The 18867-nt window shown below is 47.5% G+C and overlaps 1 protein-coding gene across 3 annotated transcripts in view; it reads right to left on the bottom strand.

The window, feature by feature from the left end:
- Positions 1–18867, bottom strand: part of LOC140458802 (pregnancy zone protein-like) — a 363432-nt gene that overhangs the window by 137724 nt on the left and 206841 nt on the right. For all 3 annotated transcript variants that reach the window (XM_072553442.1, XM_072553443.1, XM_072553444.1), the window contains exons 6-9: positions 9055–9223; positions 5032–5116; positions 4131–4236; positions 1660–1774 (exon numbers count right to left, since the gene is read on the bottom strand). In XM_072553442.1, the coding sequence (XP_072409543.1) occupies positions 1660–1774; positions 4131–4236; positions 5032–5116; positions 9055–9223 (475 nt within the window). The remainder of the gene's footprint in view (positions 1–1659; positions 1775–4130; positions 4237–5031; positions 5117–9054; positions 9224–18867) is intronic.

Below are 18867 nucleotides of genomic sequence, written 5' to 3'. Positions count from 1 at the left end.
CAACCCCCTTCCCCGCACCCACCTGCCTATCTTTTCGATAGGATGTATGTCCTTGAATATTCAGCTCCCAGTCCTTGCAGCCATGTCTCCGTGATGCCCACGTCATACCTGCCGATTTCAATCTGTGCCCACCAAGCTCAGTTACATTATCCCAGTAACATGCTCAGGGAGTGCCTCACTATTGGAGGGTCAGTGGTAAGGGAGTGCTGCACTGTCAGAGGGTTAGTACCGAGGGAGTGCCGCACTGTCAGATGCTCAGTTACATGCATGCAGATATAATACCTTCAGTCCTGTATTACCCATCCATCTTGGCATTCGCTTGTCCAGTGTACCTCAAGTTTGATCGCTAACCCGTTCCAAATTCAGGTTTTCTAAATTGCCCTAAAATTGAACCTTATTTCTCACCCCCATTTAGTTTAAAGCCCTTTCTCCAGTCCTAGTTATGTGAGCCACTAGGACACTGGTTCAGATGAAGACTTTCCCATTGGAACAGGTCCCATTTTCCTGGGTACAGATGCCAATGTCCCATTAATTCAAACCCATTTCTCCCACACCTACCTTTGAGCCACACATTTATCTGCTTAATATTATTGACCTGTGCCAATTAGCTCATGTAGTAATCCAGAGATTATTACTTTGTTGGTTCTGATTTTTAGTTTAGTTTCTTGTTGTTCATACTCCCTTAGCAGAACCTCTGCCCTAGTTTTATCTTTCTCCTCCCACTCCAAGGTTCTCTGCAGCCCAGATGAGATGTTCTGCATCCGAGCATCATGCAGGCAACACAATCTTCAGGACTCTCCATCCTGTGTCTCCGCCTCCAACTATACTATCCCCAATTACAAAATCTTCTCTCCCCCTACTTGAATGGCTACCAGCACCGCAGTCAGTTGGCTCCTTCTCCCTGCAGTCCCCATTCCCATCCACACAGAGAGTAAATCTCTTGAACTTGTTCAACAAGGACAGAGGCTGAGGCTTCTGCAACTCTACGTCCTGCAGAGTGACAGTATGCAGGAGAGACAATATGAGGGACGAATAGAGTGAGGGAGAGAGGCAGAGTGATGAGAGACAGAATGAAGGGGGAGAGGCACAGTGAAGGACACAGAGAGTGGGAGGTTGATAGGGTGAGGAAGATGCACAGTGATGGAGGGTGAGATTGGGAGTGACAAAGTGAAGGTGAGAGACCAGGACAGGGACAAAGTGGAAGAGGCAGAAGTGGGTATTGTAGATACTGGAGATTAGAGTGAAGATCAGAGTGGTGCTGGAAAAGCACAGCAGATCAGGCAGCATCTGAGGAACAGGAAAATCGACGTTTCAGGCAAAAGCACTTCATCAGGATTGAGGGGCATTCCTGATGAAGGGCTTTGCCCGAAATGTCAATTTTCCTGCTCTTCGGATGCTGCCTGACCTGCTGTGCTTTTCCAGCATGTTTCTAATCTTGATAAGGTGGAAGAGGAAGAGTGGGACAGGGAGAGAGTGGGAGAGATTGAATGCGACAGAGACAGTGTGGGAGAGACTTAGTGGGAGAGCAACAAAGACAAAGTTCAAGAGTGACACAGACAGAGTGGGGAATGGAAAACTGCCAAGTTGACAACACGGGACAGAATGTTTAAACTTGAGAGAGCGAGGTGAGCATGTAGTTGCATCTGTCGCTAGACTTACCTGTCCCCTCCTCTGTCAGGACAAACTGCGCATCAATGAGTCTTTGGTTTGGTCTTTCTCTGAAGGGAAACACATCAGTGGAGACATCTGTAGACAGACAGCCGTTCAAATCCATCTGAAAAAAATCATTTCATGGCGGGTAATCAGAGAACAACCAAAAAGAGGAAAGAGACAATGCAGCACTTCCTCAGTACTGACACTCTGATAGTGCAGCACTCCCTCAGTACTGACCCTCTGCAAGTGCAGTACTCCCTCAGTACTGACCCTCTGACAGTGCAGCACTCCCTCAGTACTGACCCTCTGTCAGTGCAGCACTCCATCAGCACTGACCCTCTGACAGTGCAGCACTCCGTCAGCACTGACCCTCTGACAGTACAGCACTCCCTCAGTACTGACCCTCTGTCAGTGCAGCACTCCCTCAGTACTGACCCTCTGACAGTGCAGCACTCCGTCAGCACTGACCCTCTGACAGTACAGCACTCCCTCAGTACTGACCCTCTGACAGGGCAACACTCCCTCAGTACTGACCCGCTGACAGGGCAACACTCCCTCAGTACTGACCCGCTGACAGGGCAACACTCCCTCAGTACTGACCCTCTGACAGGGCAACACTCCCTCACTACTGACCCTCTGACAGTGCGGCACTCCCTCGGTACTAACCCTCTGACAGTGCAGCACTCCCTTACCACTGACCCTCCAATAGTGAGGCACTCCCTAAGTAATGACCCTCTGACAGGGCAACAATCCCTCAGTATTAATCCTCTGACAGTGTGGCACTCCCTCAATACTGACCCTTGATAGTGTGGCACTCCCTCAGTACTGATTCGCCGAACAGTGTGGCACTCCTCCAGTACTGACCCTCTGACAGTGCAACACTCCTGCAGTACAGACCGTCCGACAGTGGGGCATTCTCTCAGCACTGTCCCTCTGACAGTGAGGCACTCCCTCAGCATTGATCCACCGATAGTGCGGCACTCCCTCAGCACTGTCCCTCTGACAGTGAGGCACTCCCTCAGCATTGATCCACCGATAGTGCGGCACTCCCTCAGCACTGATCCACCGATAGTGCGGCACTCTCTGAGCACTGATCCCCTGACAATGCAGCACTCCCTCAGCACTGACCCTCCGACAGTGCAGCACTCCCTCAGTATGACCCTCTGACAGTGCAGCACTCCCTCAGTACTGACCCTCCGACAGTGCAGCACTCTCTCAGTATTAATCCTCTGATAGTGTGGCACTTCCTCAATACTGACCATCCAACAGTGTAGCACTCCCTCAGCACTGACCCTTTGATAGTGCAGCACTCCTTTCATAAATGATTTGGATGTGAGCATAAGAGGTACAGTTAGTAAATTTGCAGATGACACCAAAATTGGAGATGTAGTGGACAGCGAAGAGGGTTACCTCAGATTACAACAGGATCTGGACCAGATGGGCCAATGGACTGAGAAGTGGCAGATAGATTTTAATTCAGATAATGCGAGGTGCTGCATTTTGGGAAAGCAAATCTTAGCAGAACTTATACACTTAATGGTAAGGTCCTATTAAGGCTGAACAAAGAGACCTTGGAGTGCAGGTTCATAGCTCCTTGAAAGTGGAGTTGCATGTAGATAGGATAGTGAAGAAGGCATTTGGTATGCTTTCCTTTATTGGTCAGAGTATTGAGTACAGGAGTTGGGAGGTCATGTTGCGGCTGTACAGGACATTGGTTAGGCCACTGTTGGAATATTGTGTGCAATTCTGGTCTCCTTCCTATCAGAAAGATGTTGTGAAACTTGAAAGGGTTCAGAAAAGATTTACAAGGATGTTGCCAGGATTGGAGGGTCTGAGCTACAGGGAGAGACTGAACAGGCTGGGGCTGTTTTCCCTGGAGCGTTGGAGGCTGAGGGGTGACCTTATAGAGGTTTACAAAATTATGAGGGGCATGGATAGGATAAATAGGCAAAGTCTTTTCCTTGGGGTCGGGGAGTCCAGAACTAGAGGGCATAGGTTTAGGGTGAGAGGGGAAAGATATAAAAGAGACCTAAGGGGCAACTTTTTCATGCAGAGGGTGGTACGTGTATGGAATGAGCTGCCAGAGGATGTGGTGGAGGCTGGTACAGTTGCAACATTTAAGAGGCATTTGGATGAGTATATGAATAGGAAGGGTTTGGAGGGATATGGGCCGGGCGCTCGTAGGTGGGACTAGATTGGGTTGGGATATCTGGTCGACATGGACGGGTTGGACCAAAGGGTCTGTTTCCATGCTGTACATCTCTATGACTCCATGACTCTCCCAGTACTGACTCTCCATGCTGACCCTCTGACAATGCAGCACTCCCTCAGCGCTGACCCTCTGACAGAGCAGCACTCCCTCAGTAATGACCCTCTAACAGAGCGGCATTCCCTCAGTACTGACCGTCCGACAGTGCAGTGGTGATTGATCTAAGTTTATTTCATGTGGAAGAGGCTTCAATGTAAGAAGGACCTACCTCACCTACAATGATCTGACAAAGAATAGGGTCAGGATCATGAGCCATATGATCCAAACAAACAGTTCCATTCACCTGGCCCCTCACAGGTTTCCCATATGTGTATCTGCAAAATATGGAGTCCAAATCTTACACACAGAGTAAATCTCCCACGACACCATTCCTGTCAAACATTCCCAAGCCAGCTACAGAACAGCGTGAGATACAGAACAAAGCTCTCTGTGCACTTTTAAACTGAAAGTAAATGTCCTTCAACACTGTCCCCATCAAACATTCCCAGGACAGGGACAATAGGGGCAGCACAGTGGCTCAGGGGTTAGCACTGCTGCCTCACAGCGCCAGGGACCCAGGTTCAATTCCAGCCTCGGGTGAGTGTCTGGGTGGGGTTTTCACATTTTCCCTGCGTCTGCATGGGTTTCCTCCCACAGTCCAAGTATGTGCAGGTTAGGGTAAATAGCCATGAGTAGGTTGGGTGCATTAGTCAGGGGAAATGTCGGGGAATGGGTCTGGATGAGTTACTCTCTGAGGGTCGGTGTGGACCTGTTGGGTCAAATGGCCTGTTTGCACACTGTGTTGATTCTATGTCAACGTGGGATTAGATGCAGACAAAGTGGCCTCTACCCTGTCCCCATCGAACATTCCCAGGATAGGTACAGCACGGAAATAGATGCACAGTAAAGCCCCCTCTCCCCTGTCCCCATTGAACACTCCCAGGACAGGTACAGCATGGAAACAGATGCATAGTAAAGCCCCCTCTCCCCTCTCCCCATTGAACACTCTCAGGACAGGTACAGCATAGAAATAGATGCACAGTAAAGCCCCATCTAACCTTTCCCCATCGAACACTCCCAGAACAGGATCAAGACCAGTTAAGGTAGAGAGTTGAAGAGAGAGATTTTACCTTCCGCACACTTCAATGTGGATTGTTGGGTCAAAAATTGTGATTTGTTTTGGCATTTTCACCTTCAACTCAGCCGTGGGTAAAACTGAATGAATGAAAAGGTTAGAAATTCAGACTTGCTCAGTCACCACAGTTGAAAATTTATTCGTTACAGTCTGTCAATCATTCCTATTTCTGACAGGGAACTCTGAGATTGGCTGGAAGGCTCTGAGACTCCATACGACAATAGACTTCAAACATTTAATCTATTGTATCAACTCCTTTTTCACCCAAACCCTCCCTCCCTTATCTTCTTTATGACCTCCAGTCCTAACAATAGCTACCTATTTCCTCAGCCTGAACATCTCCCTATCTCTGAACCTCCACCAGCTCCTAGACCCCTCACTATCTCAAACACCTCCTCCAGCCCCTACACTCACTCTATCACTGGGACTTCCTCCAGCCCCTACACACTTCCTTATCTGACTTCCGTTATCCAGTTCCCTACACCCTTCCTGGTCTCTGTAGCTTCCTTCAGCCCCTATACCATTCCTTATCTTTCTAACCTTCTCCAACTGCCATAACTCTCTTTATTTCTGTTTACTTTGTCAGTCTCTGGGCTTCCTGAGCTCTCTGCTTCTTCTCTGTCTTATATCTCTTTACCAATAAAAACAGAATTTAGTGGGTAATTGGGAAGGCAAATGGAATGTGAACTTTATTTCAGAGAGAATGGAGTCTCAGAGCCTTCCAGAACCTCAGAAGGAACTTTTCAGACCATAGCTGGAATATTGAGAATGGTTTCCTTAAGGGAAGATATACCAGAGTAGGAGGCAGTCCAGAGAAGGCTGATCCCAGATGTGGAAGACTGTCTTATGAGGAGAGGTTGAATATATTGGCCTGTACTTATTAGAATATAGAAGAATGAAAGACAACCTTATTAAAACATACAAGTTTTTTGGGGATAACAAAACCGAAGATTTGGAGATGCTGGAAATCTGAATGAATATCAGAAATTGCTGGAGAAACTCAGCAGGTCTGGCAGCATCTGTAGGGAGAACCCAGACTTGCTAAGATTCTTCAGGGACTTGACAAGGTGGATGCAGAGAAGTTATTTCCCCTTGTGGGACAGTCTAGGACCAGAGGGCATTGTCTCAGAGCAAGGGGGTCACCATTTGAAAACAGAGACAAGGAGATTCGTTTCTCTGAGGATTGTGAATCTATGGAATTCTTCACAGCAGAGTGTTGGAGAGCTGGGTCATTATGTGTATTAAAGGTTAAATTAGACAGATTTTTAAGTCAATAAGGGAATCAAAGGAATTAGGATAGGGCAAAATTGTGGAGTTGAGGATGATCAGAACAAAGTTAAAAATCACACAACACCAGGTTATAGTCTAACAGGTTTATCTGGAAGCACTAGCTTTCGGAGCGCTGCTCCTTCATCAGGTGGTTGTGGAGTATCAGATCGTAAGACACAGAATTCACAGCAAAAGTTTACACTGTGATGTAACTGAAATTATATATTGAAAAAGACCTGGATTGTTTGTTATGTCTCTTCAATTCAATTCAATTCAATTCATCTTTTAGAATGGACATGTTGGTTTCAGTTCTTTCATATGTAAATCCCAGAAAGTTACATTCTCAAGTGAACTTGAACGACAGGTGCCATGTTGGCCCGGATAATGCATTGAAGGTGTGAGATGTCCTGTGTGAGGCTGTCTGTGCCCAATGTTCAGACTGATTCTAATCCAAGAAATGGATTTACAGAATCTTATATGGATTCATGTAGTTTTTGAGCAAAAATGTAAGTCTGCAAGTACAAATTCAACCCACAAACTTACATGTCATTGTGTGTGCATGAGTGTGCGCAGGGGTTGGGGAGGGGGGAATGAGTGTCTGTGAGAGAGAGAGAGCGTGTGTGTATACGTGTGTGAGTGTGAGTGTAAAGGGCTATATGTCTGTGAGAGGGTGCATGTGTGAGTATGGGAGCGTATGTGTGTGTGTATGAGAGGGAGCTTGTATGAGAGAGGGTCTGCGTGAGTATATGGGTCTCCAGGAGTATGTGAGTGTGTTTGTGTGCGTGTCTGTGTCTGTGTGTTTGTGTGTGCATGTCTGTGTCTATGTGTCTGTGTGTGTCTATGTCTGTGTGTGCATGTCTGTGTTTGTATGTCTGTGTATGTCTGTGTCTGTGTCTGTGTGTTTGTGTGTGCATATCTGTGTTTGTAGTCTGTGAGTGTGTGTGTGTATGTGTGTGAGTGAGAGAGAGAGAGAGAGAAAGAGAGAGTGTCTGTGTGAGAGAGAGTGTGTAATACAGTGGGGTCACCTGCTGTGTGACATGAACCCAAGGTCCCGGTTGAGGTCATACCCATGGGTACTGAACTTAGCTAGGGCCCAAGGTCGAATGTCCCGGACCACTGATGGGTGTCCGATGGGGAGGGAACACTCCTCTGTTGATTGGTGCACCAATCAACCCCACCGCCCCGTGGCCCAACATTTCAACTCCCCCTCCCACTCTGCCAAGGACATGCAAGTCCTAGGCCTCCTCCACCACTGCTCCCTCACCACCTGATGCCTGGAGGAAGAACGCCTCATCTTCTGCCTCGGAACACTTCAACTCCAGGGTATCAATGTGGACATCACCAGTTTCCTCATTCCCCCTCCCCTCACCTTACCCCAGTTCCAACCTTCCAGCTCAGCACTGTCCTCATGACCTGTCCTACCTGCCAATCTCCCTTCCCACCTATCTGGTCCACCCTCCCCTCTGACCTATCATCTCCATCCCCACCCCCATTCACGTATTGTACTCCTTGCTACCTTCCCCCACCCCCCTCTCTAACCTATCACCTCCATCCCCATCCCCATTCACCTATTGTACTCTTTGCTACCTTCTCCCCAGCCACCCCCCCCCTCCTCCACCCCCCATTTATCTCTCCACCCTGGAGGCTTTCCGCCTCTATTCCTGATGAAGGGCTTTTGCCCGAAACGTCGATTTTCCTGCTCCTTGGATGCTGCCTGAACTGCTGTGCTTTTCCAGCACCACACTAATCTAGACTCTGGTTTCCAGCATCTGCAGTGCTCACTTTTGCCTGATTGTTGCGCGGTATCCATTCATGTGTTGCTGTGGCCTCTGCTTAGTCTCGCCAATGTACCATGCCTCAGGGCATCCTTGCCTAGCATATGAGATAGACAACGTTGGCCAAGTCACATGCACACCTTCCATGTACATGGTGGGAGGTGTTGCCACGTGTAATGGTGGTATGTTGACACTGGGACACATCTTACAGCGTCTTTAAACAACCACCAAACCTCAAACAGATTATTGTTCGCAGAAAACTGCCCAGCTTTCAGGACAACACCATACAACCCTGTCACCACACAGATACACATGCTGAAAAACTGCATGAATCCATATAAGATTCTGTAAATATGTTTTTGGATTAGAATAAGTCTGAACATTAGGGTACAGACAGCCACACACAGGACACCTCACAGCTTCCATGCATTATCTGCGCCGACATGGCAGCTATTGTTAAAGTTCACTTGAGAATGCAACTTTAAGAAAGTTCTGGGGTTTACTTACAAAAGAACTGAAACCAACACATCCATTCTAAAAGATGAGAGACTTAACAAACAATCCAGGACTTTTGCATTGTATAATTTCAGTTCCATCACACTTTTGCTATAAATTCTGTGTCTTATGATCTTATCTTATCCTGATGAAGGAGCAGTGCTCAAAAAGCTAGTGCTTCCGAATAAACCTGTTGGACTATAACCTGGTGTTGTGTGATTTTTAACTTTCTATACTCTAGTCCAACACCAGCATCTCCAAATCATGGCAGGACAGACATGATGGGCTGAATAGCCTTCCATTTTATAGACTATAGGTTGGCCTGAAATGTCACATCTTTGACTCTGTTTTTGCCCTTTCCTCAGGTAGCTCAGAGTCAAATCTGACTCAAATTCTTTCCCTCAGCAGCACACTATTGATGAATAGAAAAGGGAGTAGAGGTTGTGTTGTTGGAGACCAACATTCTATCTATGCTGTACCGTATTCCTCCACACTGAAATTATGATGGAATTGTCTCCTCTGGTTCTGCATTCCTTCGATCTCATATGTCCCCAGGAGCGGTTCACGCATTAGGTCAAAGGTCATATCCACAATCCCCTGCCGGGGCTCCACATCTCGCCATTGTCCAATCCTGTTTCTCTTCGGGTCCTATCAGAGACCATGGAAAGAGACCGGAACAAAAATATGTTCAATGTTGAAGACTCGAATCACCTATCCAGGGACAAAGCATTGTCCATTGGTTACAACATCTTTTCACCCACGTGACTCAATAAACTTAAATGTGTTTATTAACAGAGGGGTAGGTGGCATTGAGGGGGCAGGGAGGCTGCAGAGGATTTGGACAGGTTTGGAGAGTGGGCAAAGAAGTGGCAGATGGTGTACAATGTGGGAAAGTGTGATACACCTTGGTAGGAAGAATAGAGGCAAAGGCCATTTTCTAAATGGGAAGAAAATTCAGAAATCTGAAGTGCAAAGAGAGTTGACAGTTCTAGTCCAGGATTCTCTCAAGGTAAACTTGCAGGTTGAGTCAGTAGTTAGGAAGGCAAGTACAATGATGGCATTTATTTTGAGAGGGTTTGAATATATCTGAGGCTGTAAAATGCTCTGGTCAGACCACATTTGGAGTATTGTGTGCAGTTTTGGGCCTAATATCTCAGGAAGGATGTACTGGCACTGGAACATGTCCAAAGGAGGTTCACAAGAATGGTTTCAGGAATGAAAAGCATAACATATGAGTAACATTTGAGGACTCTGGATCTATACTCAATGGAGTTTAGAAGGATGAAACATACATTATATTGAATGGCTTGGACAGCGTAGATGTTGGGGAGCTGTTTTCATCTGTAGGAGAGACTATGGACCGAGGGCATAGCCTTAGAGTAAAGGGAAGACGTTTTGGAATGGAGATAAGGAGAAACTTCTTCAGCCAGAGAATGGTGAATCTGTGGAGTTCATTGCCACAGAAGGCTGTGGAGGCCAGGTCATTGAGTGTATTAAAGACTGAGGTAGAGAGGTGCTTGAATATCAAGGGGATCAAGGGTTACGGGGAGAAAGTGGGAGAATGAGGTTGAGAAACCTATCAGCTATGATTGAGTGGTGGAGCAGACTCGACGGCCTAATCCCTGCTCTTATCCTGTCTTATGGTCTTATGATTTCTCTTCAGTAAACCCATAGAAATTTACTCTAGTCATAAAAAAGCTCTTCTGAATGCATTGTTAAGACATCTTAAGTATTAAATTCCAGCAATTTACCAATTATTGATATATCAGGTTAACAGGTCAGTTATTCTCAGGTTTCCCTCTCTCCTGCCTTCCTTGACCAAACATTGAACATTTGCCAACTTCCAATTTTAAAGATCATGCCCAAATCAGAGAAATCCTAGCCAGCACATCTACTGTCCTTGTGCCTACTTCTTTTCAAACTCTGTGCTGGAGTTTATCCAACAAATTAGGTAAAGTCAACATGGTTTAACAAAAGTGTGATCCTGTTTAACATAAGGATGTAACTAGTCGCAGCATAGGATCACGATTAGGCCATTCAGCCTATTCAGCCTGTTCCATCATTAAAATAGGTCACAGTGAAGCATTCATCTCAAACCTATTTTCCCCCACCATCTCCATGAACCTGAGAGCCATTAGTCTTCAGAAACAAACTGACAAATTATTGAGTTTTGACAACCTTCTGGGGTAGAAAGTCCCACAATTTCATTCCCTCTGGATGAAATCATTACCCCCCAAATGAAATTATTCCATCTCATCTCAGATAAAATGGCCAGTCAGTCCCTACACCCCTCCCGATCTCTGTATGGTCCTCCAGTCCCTCCACCTCTTCCAGCATCTGTTATTTCCTCCGGCCCCTACAACCCTCCCTATCTCTGTACGGTCCTCCAGTCCCTACATCCGTCCAAACATCTGCACCCTCCTTCAATCCCTACACCCCTCCAACATCTGTTACCTCCTCCAGCCGTTACACCCTTCCCTGTGTCTATAACCTCCTCCAGCCCCTACTCCTCTCCCTATCTCTGCAACCTCCTTCAGCCTCTATACCCCCTCCCTATGTCTGTAACCTCCTCCAGCCCCAACTCCCCTCCCTATCTCTATAACCACCTCCAGCCCCTACACCCCCTCCCTATCTCTGTAACCTCCTCCAGCCTCTACACCCTCCTATTCTCTGTATCCTCCTCCAGCCCCTACACCCTCCCTATCTCTGTAACCCCCTCCAGCCCCTCCAGCCCCTTCACCCTCCATATCTCTGTAACCTCCTCCAGCCCCTTCATCCCTCTCTATCTCTGTAACCCCCTCCAGCCACTTCACTCCCTCTCTATCTCTGTATCTACCTCCACCCCCACACCCTTCCTAGCTCTGTAATCTCCTCCAGCCCCTATATCCTCCTTATCTCTATAACCTCCTCCACCCTATCTCTGTAACCTCCTCCAGCCCCTTCACCCTCCCTATCTCTGTAACTTCCTCCAGCCCCTTCACTCTCTCCCTATCTCTGTATCCTCCTTCAGCCCCTACATCCCTTCCTCTCTTGTAACCTCCTCCAGCCCCGACAACCCTTCCTCTCTCTGTAATCTCCTCCAACCCTTACACCCCTCCTTCTCTTTGTAATCCCTCCAGCCCCTACACCGCTCCCTATCTATGTAACCTCCTCCGTTCCCCTACAATCCTCCGTCTCTCTGTAATCTCCTCCAGCCCCAGTACCCCTCTGTCTCTGTATAACCCCTCCAGCCCCACATCACTCCCTATCTCTGTAACCTCCTACATTTCCCTACATCCCTCCCTCACTCTGTAACCCCCTCTAGTCCCTAAACCCCTCACTATCTCTGTAACCCCCTCAAGCCCCTACAACCTTACTCATCCCTGTAATCTCGTTTTTCTTTCATTCATTCACAGGATGAGGGCATTCCTGGCTAGGCCAGCTTTTATTTCCCCTCCCTAATTGCCCAGAGGGCAGTTAAGAGTCATCCACATAGCTGTGGGTCCAGCATCATATGTAGCTTAGACCAGGTCATGATTGCAGTTTCCTTCTCCAGGGGAAATCGGTGAACCAGATGGATTATGATCTGACCACTCACAACGGGCAGTAGAAGCTTAATGTTTTAAATATTGAATTCAGATTTCATGATTCAAACCGAGGTGCCTGGAACATTCTCTGGGTGTTTGGATTAAAGTTCAGCGATAATACCATTTGGCTATCAACTCCTCGAGCCCCTCCATTCCTCTCTATCTCTGGAGCTTCCTCCAGCCCCTACACTCTTCCCATTCTCCATAAGTTTCTCCACGTGCTATACCTCACCTTATCTCTGAGGAAGGGTCAAACTGGACTTCAAACATTAACTCTGTTTCTCTCTCCCATGCTGCTGCAGTGTTGCTACGTTTCCCCAACACTTTCTGTTTGTATTTCAAGTTTCCAGAGTATACAGCTATTACAAGCACAGTTCAAATCGAAATCATGAGTTAATGTAGCAGTATTGGTCATTAGTGTAGGAGCGCTTGTAGGTAGTGTTGGAGACTCAGTAGTTAGTGTTGGAGACTCAGTAGTTAGTGTGGGAGAGTCAGTCGTCAATGTTGGAGAATCAGTAGTGTGTGAGGGAGAATCAGTAGTCAGTGTAGGACTATCAGTAGTTGGTGCAAGATTATTAGCAGCTAGTGTGTGATAGTCTCTGACGCAAGTGTAGATGTATTAATAGTTAATGTAGGAGTATTAGTAGCCACTGAAGGAGAATCAATAGTTCATGTTGGTGAATCAGTAATTAGATAAGAGTATTAGTAGCTCGTATTGGACAGGTGTATTGATAGCTAATGCAGCAGGATCAGTGACTAGAGCAATATAATTAATGTAGGAGTAGCAGTCATTAATGTAGGATATTCGGTGGTTATTGTCAGACTATCAAAAGTTAATAAGAACTGTCAGTAATTAGAGTCGGAGAATTGACAGATGGTATATGAGAGTTAGGAGACAGTGTAGAAATGTGAGCAGCTCATTTGGTAGGATCAATAGCAAGTGCAGGTGTATTAACAGATCATGTAATAAAATCTTTAGTCAATGCAGGAATATCAGTAATTTAGGAGTATTAGTAACTAATTAGGGGTCAGTGGGGGAGTGTCAGTGGTCAGTGCGCATTTGTCAGGGGACAGCGCGACTGTGTCGGTGGACAGTAAAGGTGTCAGTGGGGGAGTGTCAGTGGCCAGTGCACGTGTGTAAGGGGACAGTGTGGGAGTGTTAGGGGACAGTGCACGTGTGTCAGGGGACGGTGCGGGAGTGTCAGGGGAGGAGCAAAGGTCTTCTGGGAAGGTGAGTCTAACTGTTTAAAAACCTTACTTCAGGCGTCAGGGCCTCCATTTGCTTAGAGAGGTGCGAGGGAGGAGCGAAGGACTTCTGGGAAGCCATATATTTGTGTGGCTGCATTACCCGAAACACTACTCGGGTAGTGTCTCCCACCCATCCTCCTCCTCTAACCAAACAAAAAAAGGTTCTGTGAGCCAGATTGGTAAGGTAACGAGTTTATTTTTTTATTCCTTACTTTTCAACAGTCTCTTTGGGAATTTAGAATAGTGGGATTGGCGGTGAGGGCAGTTGAATGTTCCTCCTGCAGAATGTGGGAGATAAGGGTCACCACTACTGTCCCTGCTGGCTACATCTGCGGGAAGTTCACCCAACTCCAGCTCCTCGAAAACCACATTAGGGAACCAGAGCTAGAGCTGGATGAACTTTAGATCATTTGGGGGGCAGAGGGGGTTATTAAGAGGAGTTACGGGGAGGCAGTCATTCCTCAGGTACAAGAAAAAGGCAGATGGTTACAGTCAGGGGATGGAAAGGGAAACAGACAGGCAGTGCAGGGATCCCCTGTGGCCATTCCCCTCAACAATAAGTTATACCGTTTTGGATACTGTTGGGGGGGGGGGCACTTACCGGGGAAAGCAGTGGGGCACAGGGCTCTGGCACAGAGTCTGTCCCTGCTGCTCAGAAGGGAAGGGGGGAGAGGAGCAGAGCAGTAGTCATTGGGGACTCCATAGTTAGGGTGACAGATAGGAGGTTTTGTGGGGACGAGAGAGACTCACAGTTGGTGTGTTGCCTCCCAGGTGCCAGGGTTCATGATGTTTTTGGGATCCTTAAGGGGGAGGGGGAGCAGTCCCAAGTCGTGGTCCACATAGGCAACAACGACATAGGTAGGAAGAGAGATGGGGATTTAAGGCAGAAATTCAGGGAGCTAGGGTGGAAGCTCAGAGCTAGGACGAATAGAGTTGTTGCCTCTGGTTTGTTGCCCATGCCGCGTGCTAGTGAGGCGAGGAATAGGGCGAGAGAGGAGTTGAACACGTATACACGGGGATGGTGCAGGAGGAAGGGTTTTGGATTCTTGGGTAATTGGGGCTCTTTCTGGGGTAGGTGGGACCTCTACAAGCAGGATGATCTTCATCTGAACCAGAGGGGTACCAACATCCTGGGGAGGGGGGAATATTTGCTAAGGCTATTGGGGTGGGTTTAAACTAATCCAGCAGGGGGACGGGAACCAAAATTGTAGTTCGAGTATAGAAAAGGTTGAGAGTGGGGAGGTCCGAAATCAAGTTTCAGGGACGCAAGATGGCACCAATAAGCAAGAAATTGGTTTGAAGTGTGTCTACTTCAACACCAGGAGCATCTGGAATAAGGTGGGTGAACTTGCAGCATAGGTTGGTACCTGGGACTTCGATGTTGTGGCCATTTCGGAGACATGGATAGAGCAGGGACGGGAATGGCTGTTGCAGGTTCCAGGATTTAGATGTTTCAGTAAGAACAGAGAAGATGGTAAAAGAGGGGTGTGGTGTGGCATTGGTGGTCAAGGACAGTATTACAGTTGCAAAAAGGATGTTTGGAGACTCGTCAACTGAGGTAGTATGGGCTGAGGTTAGAAACAGGAAAGGAGAGGTCACCCTGTTGGGAGTTTTCTACCGGCTCCGAATAGTTCCAGAGATGTAGAGGAAAGGATAGCAAAGATGATTCTCGATAGGAGTGAGAGAGACAGGGTAGTTGTCATGGGGAACATCAACTTTCCAAAGATTGACTGGGAACACTATAGTACGAGTTTTTATCCAGTGTGTGCATGAGGGCTTCCTGACACAGTATGTAGACTGGCCAACAAGGGGTGAAGATACATTAGATTTGGTACTGGGTAATGAGCCCAGCCAGGTGTTAGACTTGGAAGTAGGTGAGCACTTTGGTGATAGCAATCACAATTCTGTTATGTTTACTTTGGTGATAGAAAGGAATAGGTATATACCACTGGGCAAGAGTTACAGCTGGGGGAAGGCAATTATGATGTGATTAGGCAAGATTTAGGAAGCATAGGATGGAGAAGGAAACTGCAGGAGATGGGCACATTAGAAGCATGGAGCTTATTCAAGGAAAAGCTCCTGTGTGTCCTCGATAAGTATGTACCTGTCAGGCAGGGAGGAAACTGTAGAGCATTGGAGCCGTGGTTTATGAAGGAAGTGGAATCTCTGGTCAAGAGGCAGAAGAAGGATGGGATGTGAAGGCTCAGTTAGGGCACTTGAGGGATACAAAGTAGCCAGGAAAGTCCTAAAGAGAGAGCTCAGAAGAGCCAGGAGGAGACATACGAAATTGTTGGCGAATAGGATCAGGGTAAACCCTAAGGCTTTCTATAGGTATTTAAGGAATAAAAGGATGACAAAGAAGGGCTGATGCCCGAAACATCGATTCTCCTGCTCCATGAATGCTGCCTGACCTGCTGCACTTTTCCAGCAACACATTTTCAACTCTGATCTCCAGCATCTGCAGTCCTCACTTTCTCCTCGAAGAGAGTAAGATCAGGGCCAATCAAGGAGAGTAGTGGGAAGTTGTGTGGAGTCAGAGGAGATAGGGAAAGCATGAAATGAATAGTTTTCGACAGTATTCACTCTAGAAAATGACAATGTTGTCGAGGAGAATACTGAGATACAGGCTACTAGACTAGGTGGGATTGAGGTTCACAAGGAAGAGGTATTAGAAATCCTGCAGAGTGTGAAAATACATAAGTCCCCTGGGCCAGATGGGATTTATTCTATGATCTTCTGGGAAGCCAGGGGGGAGATTGCCGAACCTTTGGCATTGATTTTTAAATCGTCATTGTCTACAGGAATAGTGCCAGAAGACTGGAGGATAGCAAATGTGGTTCCCCTGTTCAAGAAGGGGAATAGACAACCCCGGTCATTATAGACCAGTGAGCCTTACTTCAGTTGTTGGTAAAGTTGTGGAAAAGGTTATAAGAGATAGGATTTATAATCATCTAGAAAAGAATAATTTGATTAGGGATAGTCAACATGGTTTTGTGAAGGGTAGGACGTACGTCGCAAATGTTACTGAGTTCTTTGAGAAGGTGACCAGATGAGAGTAAACTGGATGATGTGGTGTATATGGATTTCAGCAAGGTGTGTGATAAGGTTCCCCACAGTAGGCTACTGTACAAAATGTGGAGGAATGGGATTGTGGGAGATGTAGCAGTTTGGATCAGTAATTGGCTTGCTGAAAGGACACAGAGGGTGGTGGTTGATGGGAAATGTTCATCCTGGAGTCCAGTTACCAGTGGTGTACCGCAAGGATCGGTGTTGGGTCCACTGCTGTTCATCATTTTTATAAATGACCTGGATGAGGGCGTAGAAGGGTGGGTTAGTAAATTTGCAGATGACACTAAGGTCAGTGGAGTTGTGGATAGTGACAAAGGATGTTGTAGGTTGCAGAGAGACATAGATAAGCTGCAGAGCTGGGCTGAGGTGGCAAATGGAGTTTAATGCGGACAAGTGTGAGGTGATTCACTTTGGTCAGAGTAACCGCAATGCAAAGTAATGGTAAGATTCTTGGTAGTGTAGATGACCAGAGAGATCTCGGTGTCCATGTACACAGATCCCTGAAAGTTGCCACCCAGATTGACAGGGTTATTAAGAAGGCATACAGTGTTTTAGCTTTTATTAATAGAGGGATTGAGTTCTGGAACCATGCGGTTATGCTGCAGCTGTACAAAACTCTAGTGCGTCCACACTTGGAGTATTGTGTACAGTTCTGGTCACCGCATTATAAGAAGTACGTGGAAGCTTTGGAAAGGGTGCAGAGGAGATTTACTAGGGTGTTGCCTGGTATGGAGGGAAGGTCTTACAAGGAAAGGCTGAGGGCCTTGAGGCTGTTTTCGTTGGAGAGAAGATGGTTGAGAGGTGACTTAATAGAGACACACAAGATAATCAGAGAGTTAGATAGGGTGGACGGGGAGAGCCTTTTTCTAAGTATGGTGATGGCGAGCACGAGGGGGCATAGCTTTAAATTGAGGGGTGATAGATATACGACAGATGTCAGAGGTAGTTTCTTTACTCAGAGATTAGGAAGGGTATGGAATGCTTTGATTGCAACTGTCGAAGATTCACCAACTTTAAGTACATTTAAATCGTCATTGGACGATCATATGGACATACATGGAATAGTGTAGATGGGATGGGAATTCAGATTGGTATGACAGGTCAGTGCAACATCAAGGACCGAAGGGCCTGTACTGCGCTGGAATGTTCTACATTCTCGGTAATGTTCTACGTTCTACAGTGTGGGAGTTTCAGTGGCCAGTGCGGGAGTGTCAGTGGTCAGTGCGGGTGTGTCAGTGGTCAGTGTGGGAGTGTCATTGGTTATCGCGGAGTATCAGTGGTCAGTGTTGGTGTGTCAGTGGTCAGTGTTGGTGTGTCAGTGGTCAGTGTTGGTGTGTCAGTGGTCAGTGCGGGAGTTTCAGTCGTCAGTGTGGGAGTGTCAGTGGTCAGTGCGGGAGTGTCAGGGGACAGTACAGGAGTGTCAGGGGACAGTACAGGAGTGTCAGCGGTCAGTGCAGAGTGTCAGCGGTCAGTGCAGAGTGCCAGCGGTCAGTGCAGGAGTGATAGTGGTCAGTGCAGAGTGCCAGTGGTCAGTGCTGGAGTGTCAGTGGTCAGTGTGTAAGTGTCAGGACTCAGTGTGGGAGTGTCAGTGGTTAGTGTGGGAGTGTCATTGGTCATCGCGGAAGTTCAGTGGTCGGTGCAGGAGTTTCAGTGGGCAGTGCAAAAGCATCAGTGGTCAGCGTGAGATTGTCAGTGTTCAGTGCAGAGTGAAAGTGGTCAGTGCAAGAGTGTCAGTGGTCAGTGCAAGAGTGTAGGAGTAACAGTGGTCAGTGTGGAAGTGTCAGGAGACAGTGTGGAGTGTCAGTGCTTGTGTGGGAGTCTCAATGGTCAGTGTGGGAGTGTCAGTGGTTAGTGTGGGCATGTCAGGAGACAGTGCAGGAGTGTCAGTGGTCAGTGCGGGAGTGTCAGTGGTCAGTGCGGGAGTGTCAGTGGTTAGCGTGGGAGTGACAGGGGACAGTGCAGGAATGACAGTGCTCAGTGTGGGAATCTCAGTGGTCAGGATGGGAGTGTCAGTGGTTAGTGTGGGTATGTCAGGATACAGTGCAGGAGTGTCAGTGGTTAGTGTGGAGTGTCAGTGGTCAGTGCGGGAGTGTCAGTGGTCATTGCAGGAGTGTCAGTGCTCAGTGAGGGAGTGTCAGTTGTCAGTGCTGGAATTTCAGTCGTCAGTGCAGGAGTGTCAGGAGTCAGTGCGGAGCGTCAGGAGTCAGTGCGGAGTGTCAGTGGTCAGTGCGGGAGTTTCGGTGGTCAGTGTGGGAGTGTCAGTGTTAGTGTGGGCATGTCAGGAGACACTGCAGGAGTGTCAGTGCTCAGTGTGGGAGTGTCAGTGGTGAGTGCAGGAGTGTCAGTGGTTAGCATGGGAGTGTCAGGGGACAGTGCAGGAGAGTCAGTGATCAGTGCAGGAGTGTCAGT

Source organism: Chiloscyllium punctatum, chromosome 34 (assembly GCF_047496795.1).
Source record: "Chiloscyllium punctatum isolate Juve2018m chromosome 34, sChiPun1.3, whole genome shotgun sequence".
Classification (NCBI taxonomy): domain Eukaryota; kingdom Metazoa; phylum Chordata; class Chondrichthyes; order Orectolobiformes; family Hemiscylliidae; genus Chiloscyllium; species Chiloscyllium punctatum.
This window is presented reverse-complemented; position numbering and strand designations above follow the sequence as displayed.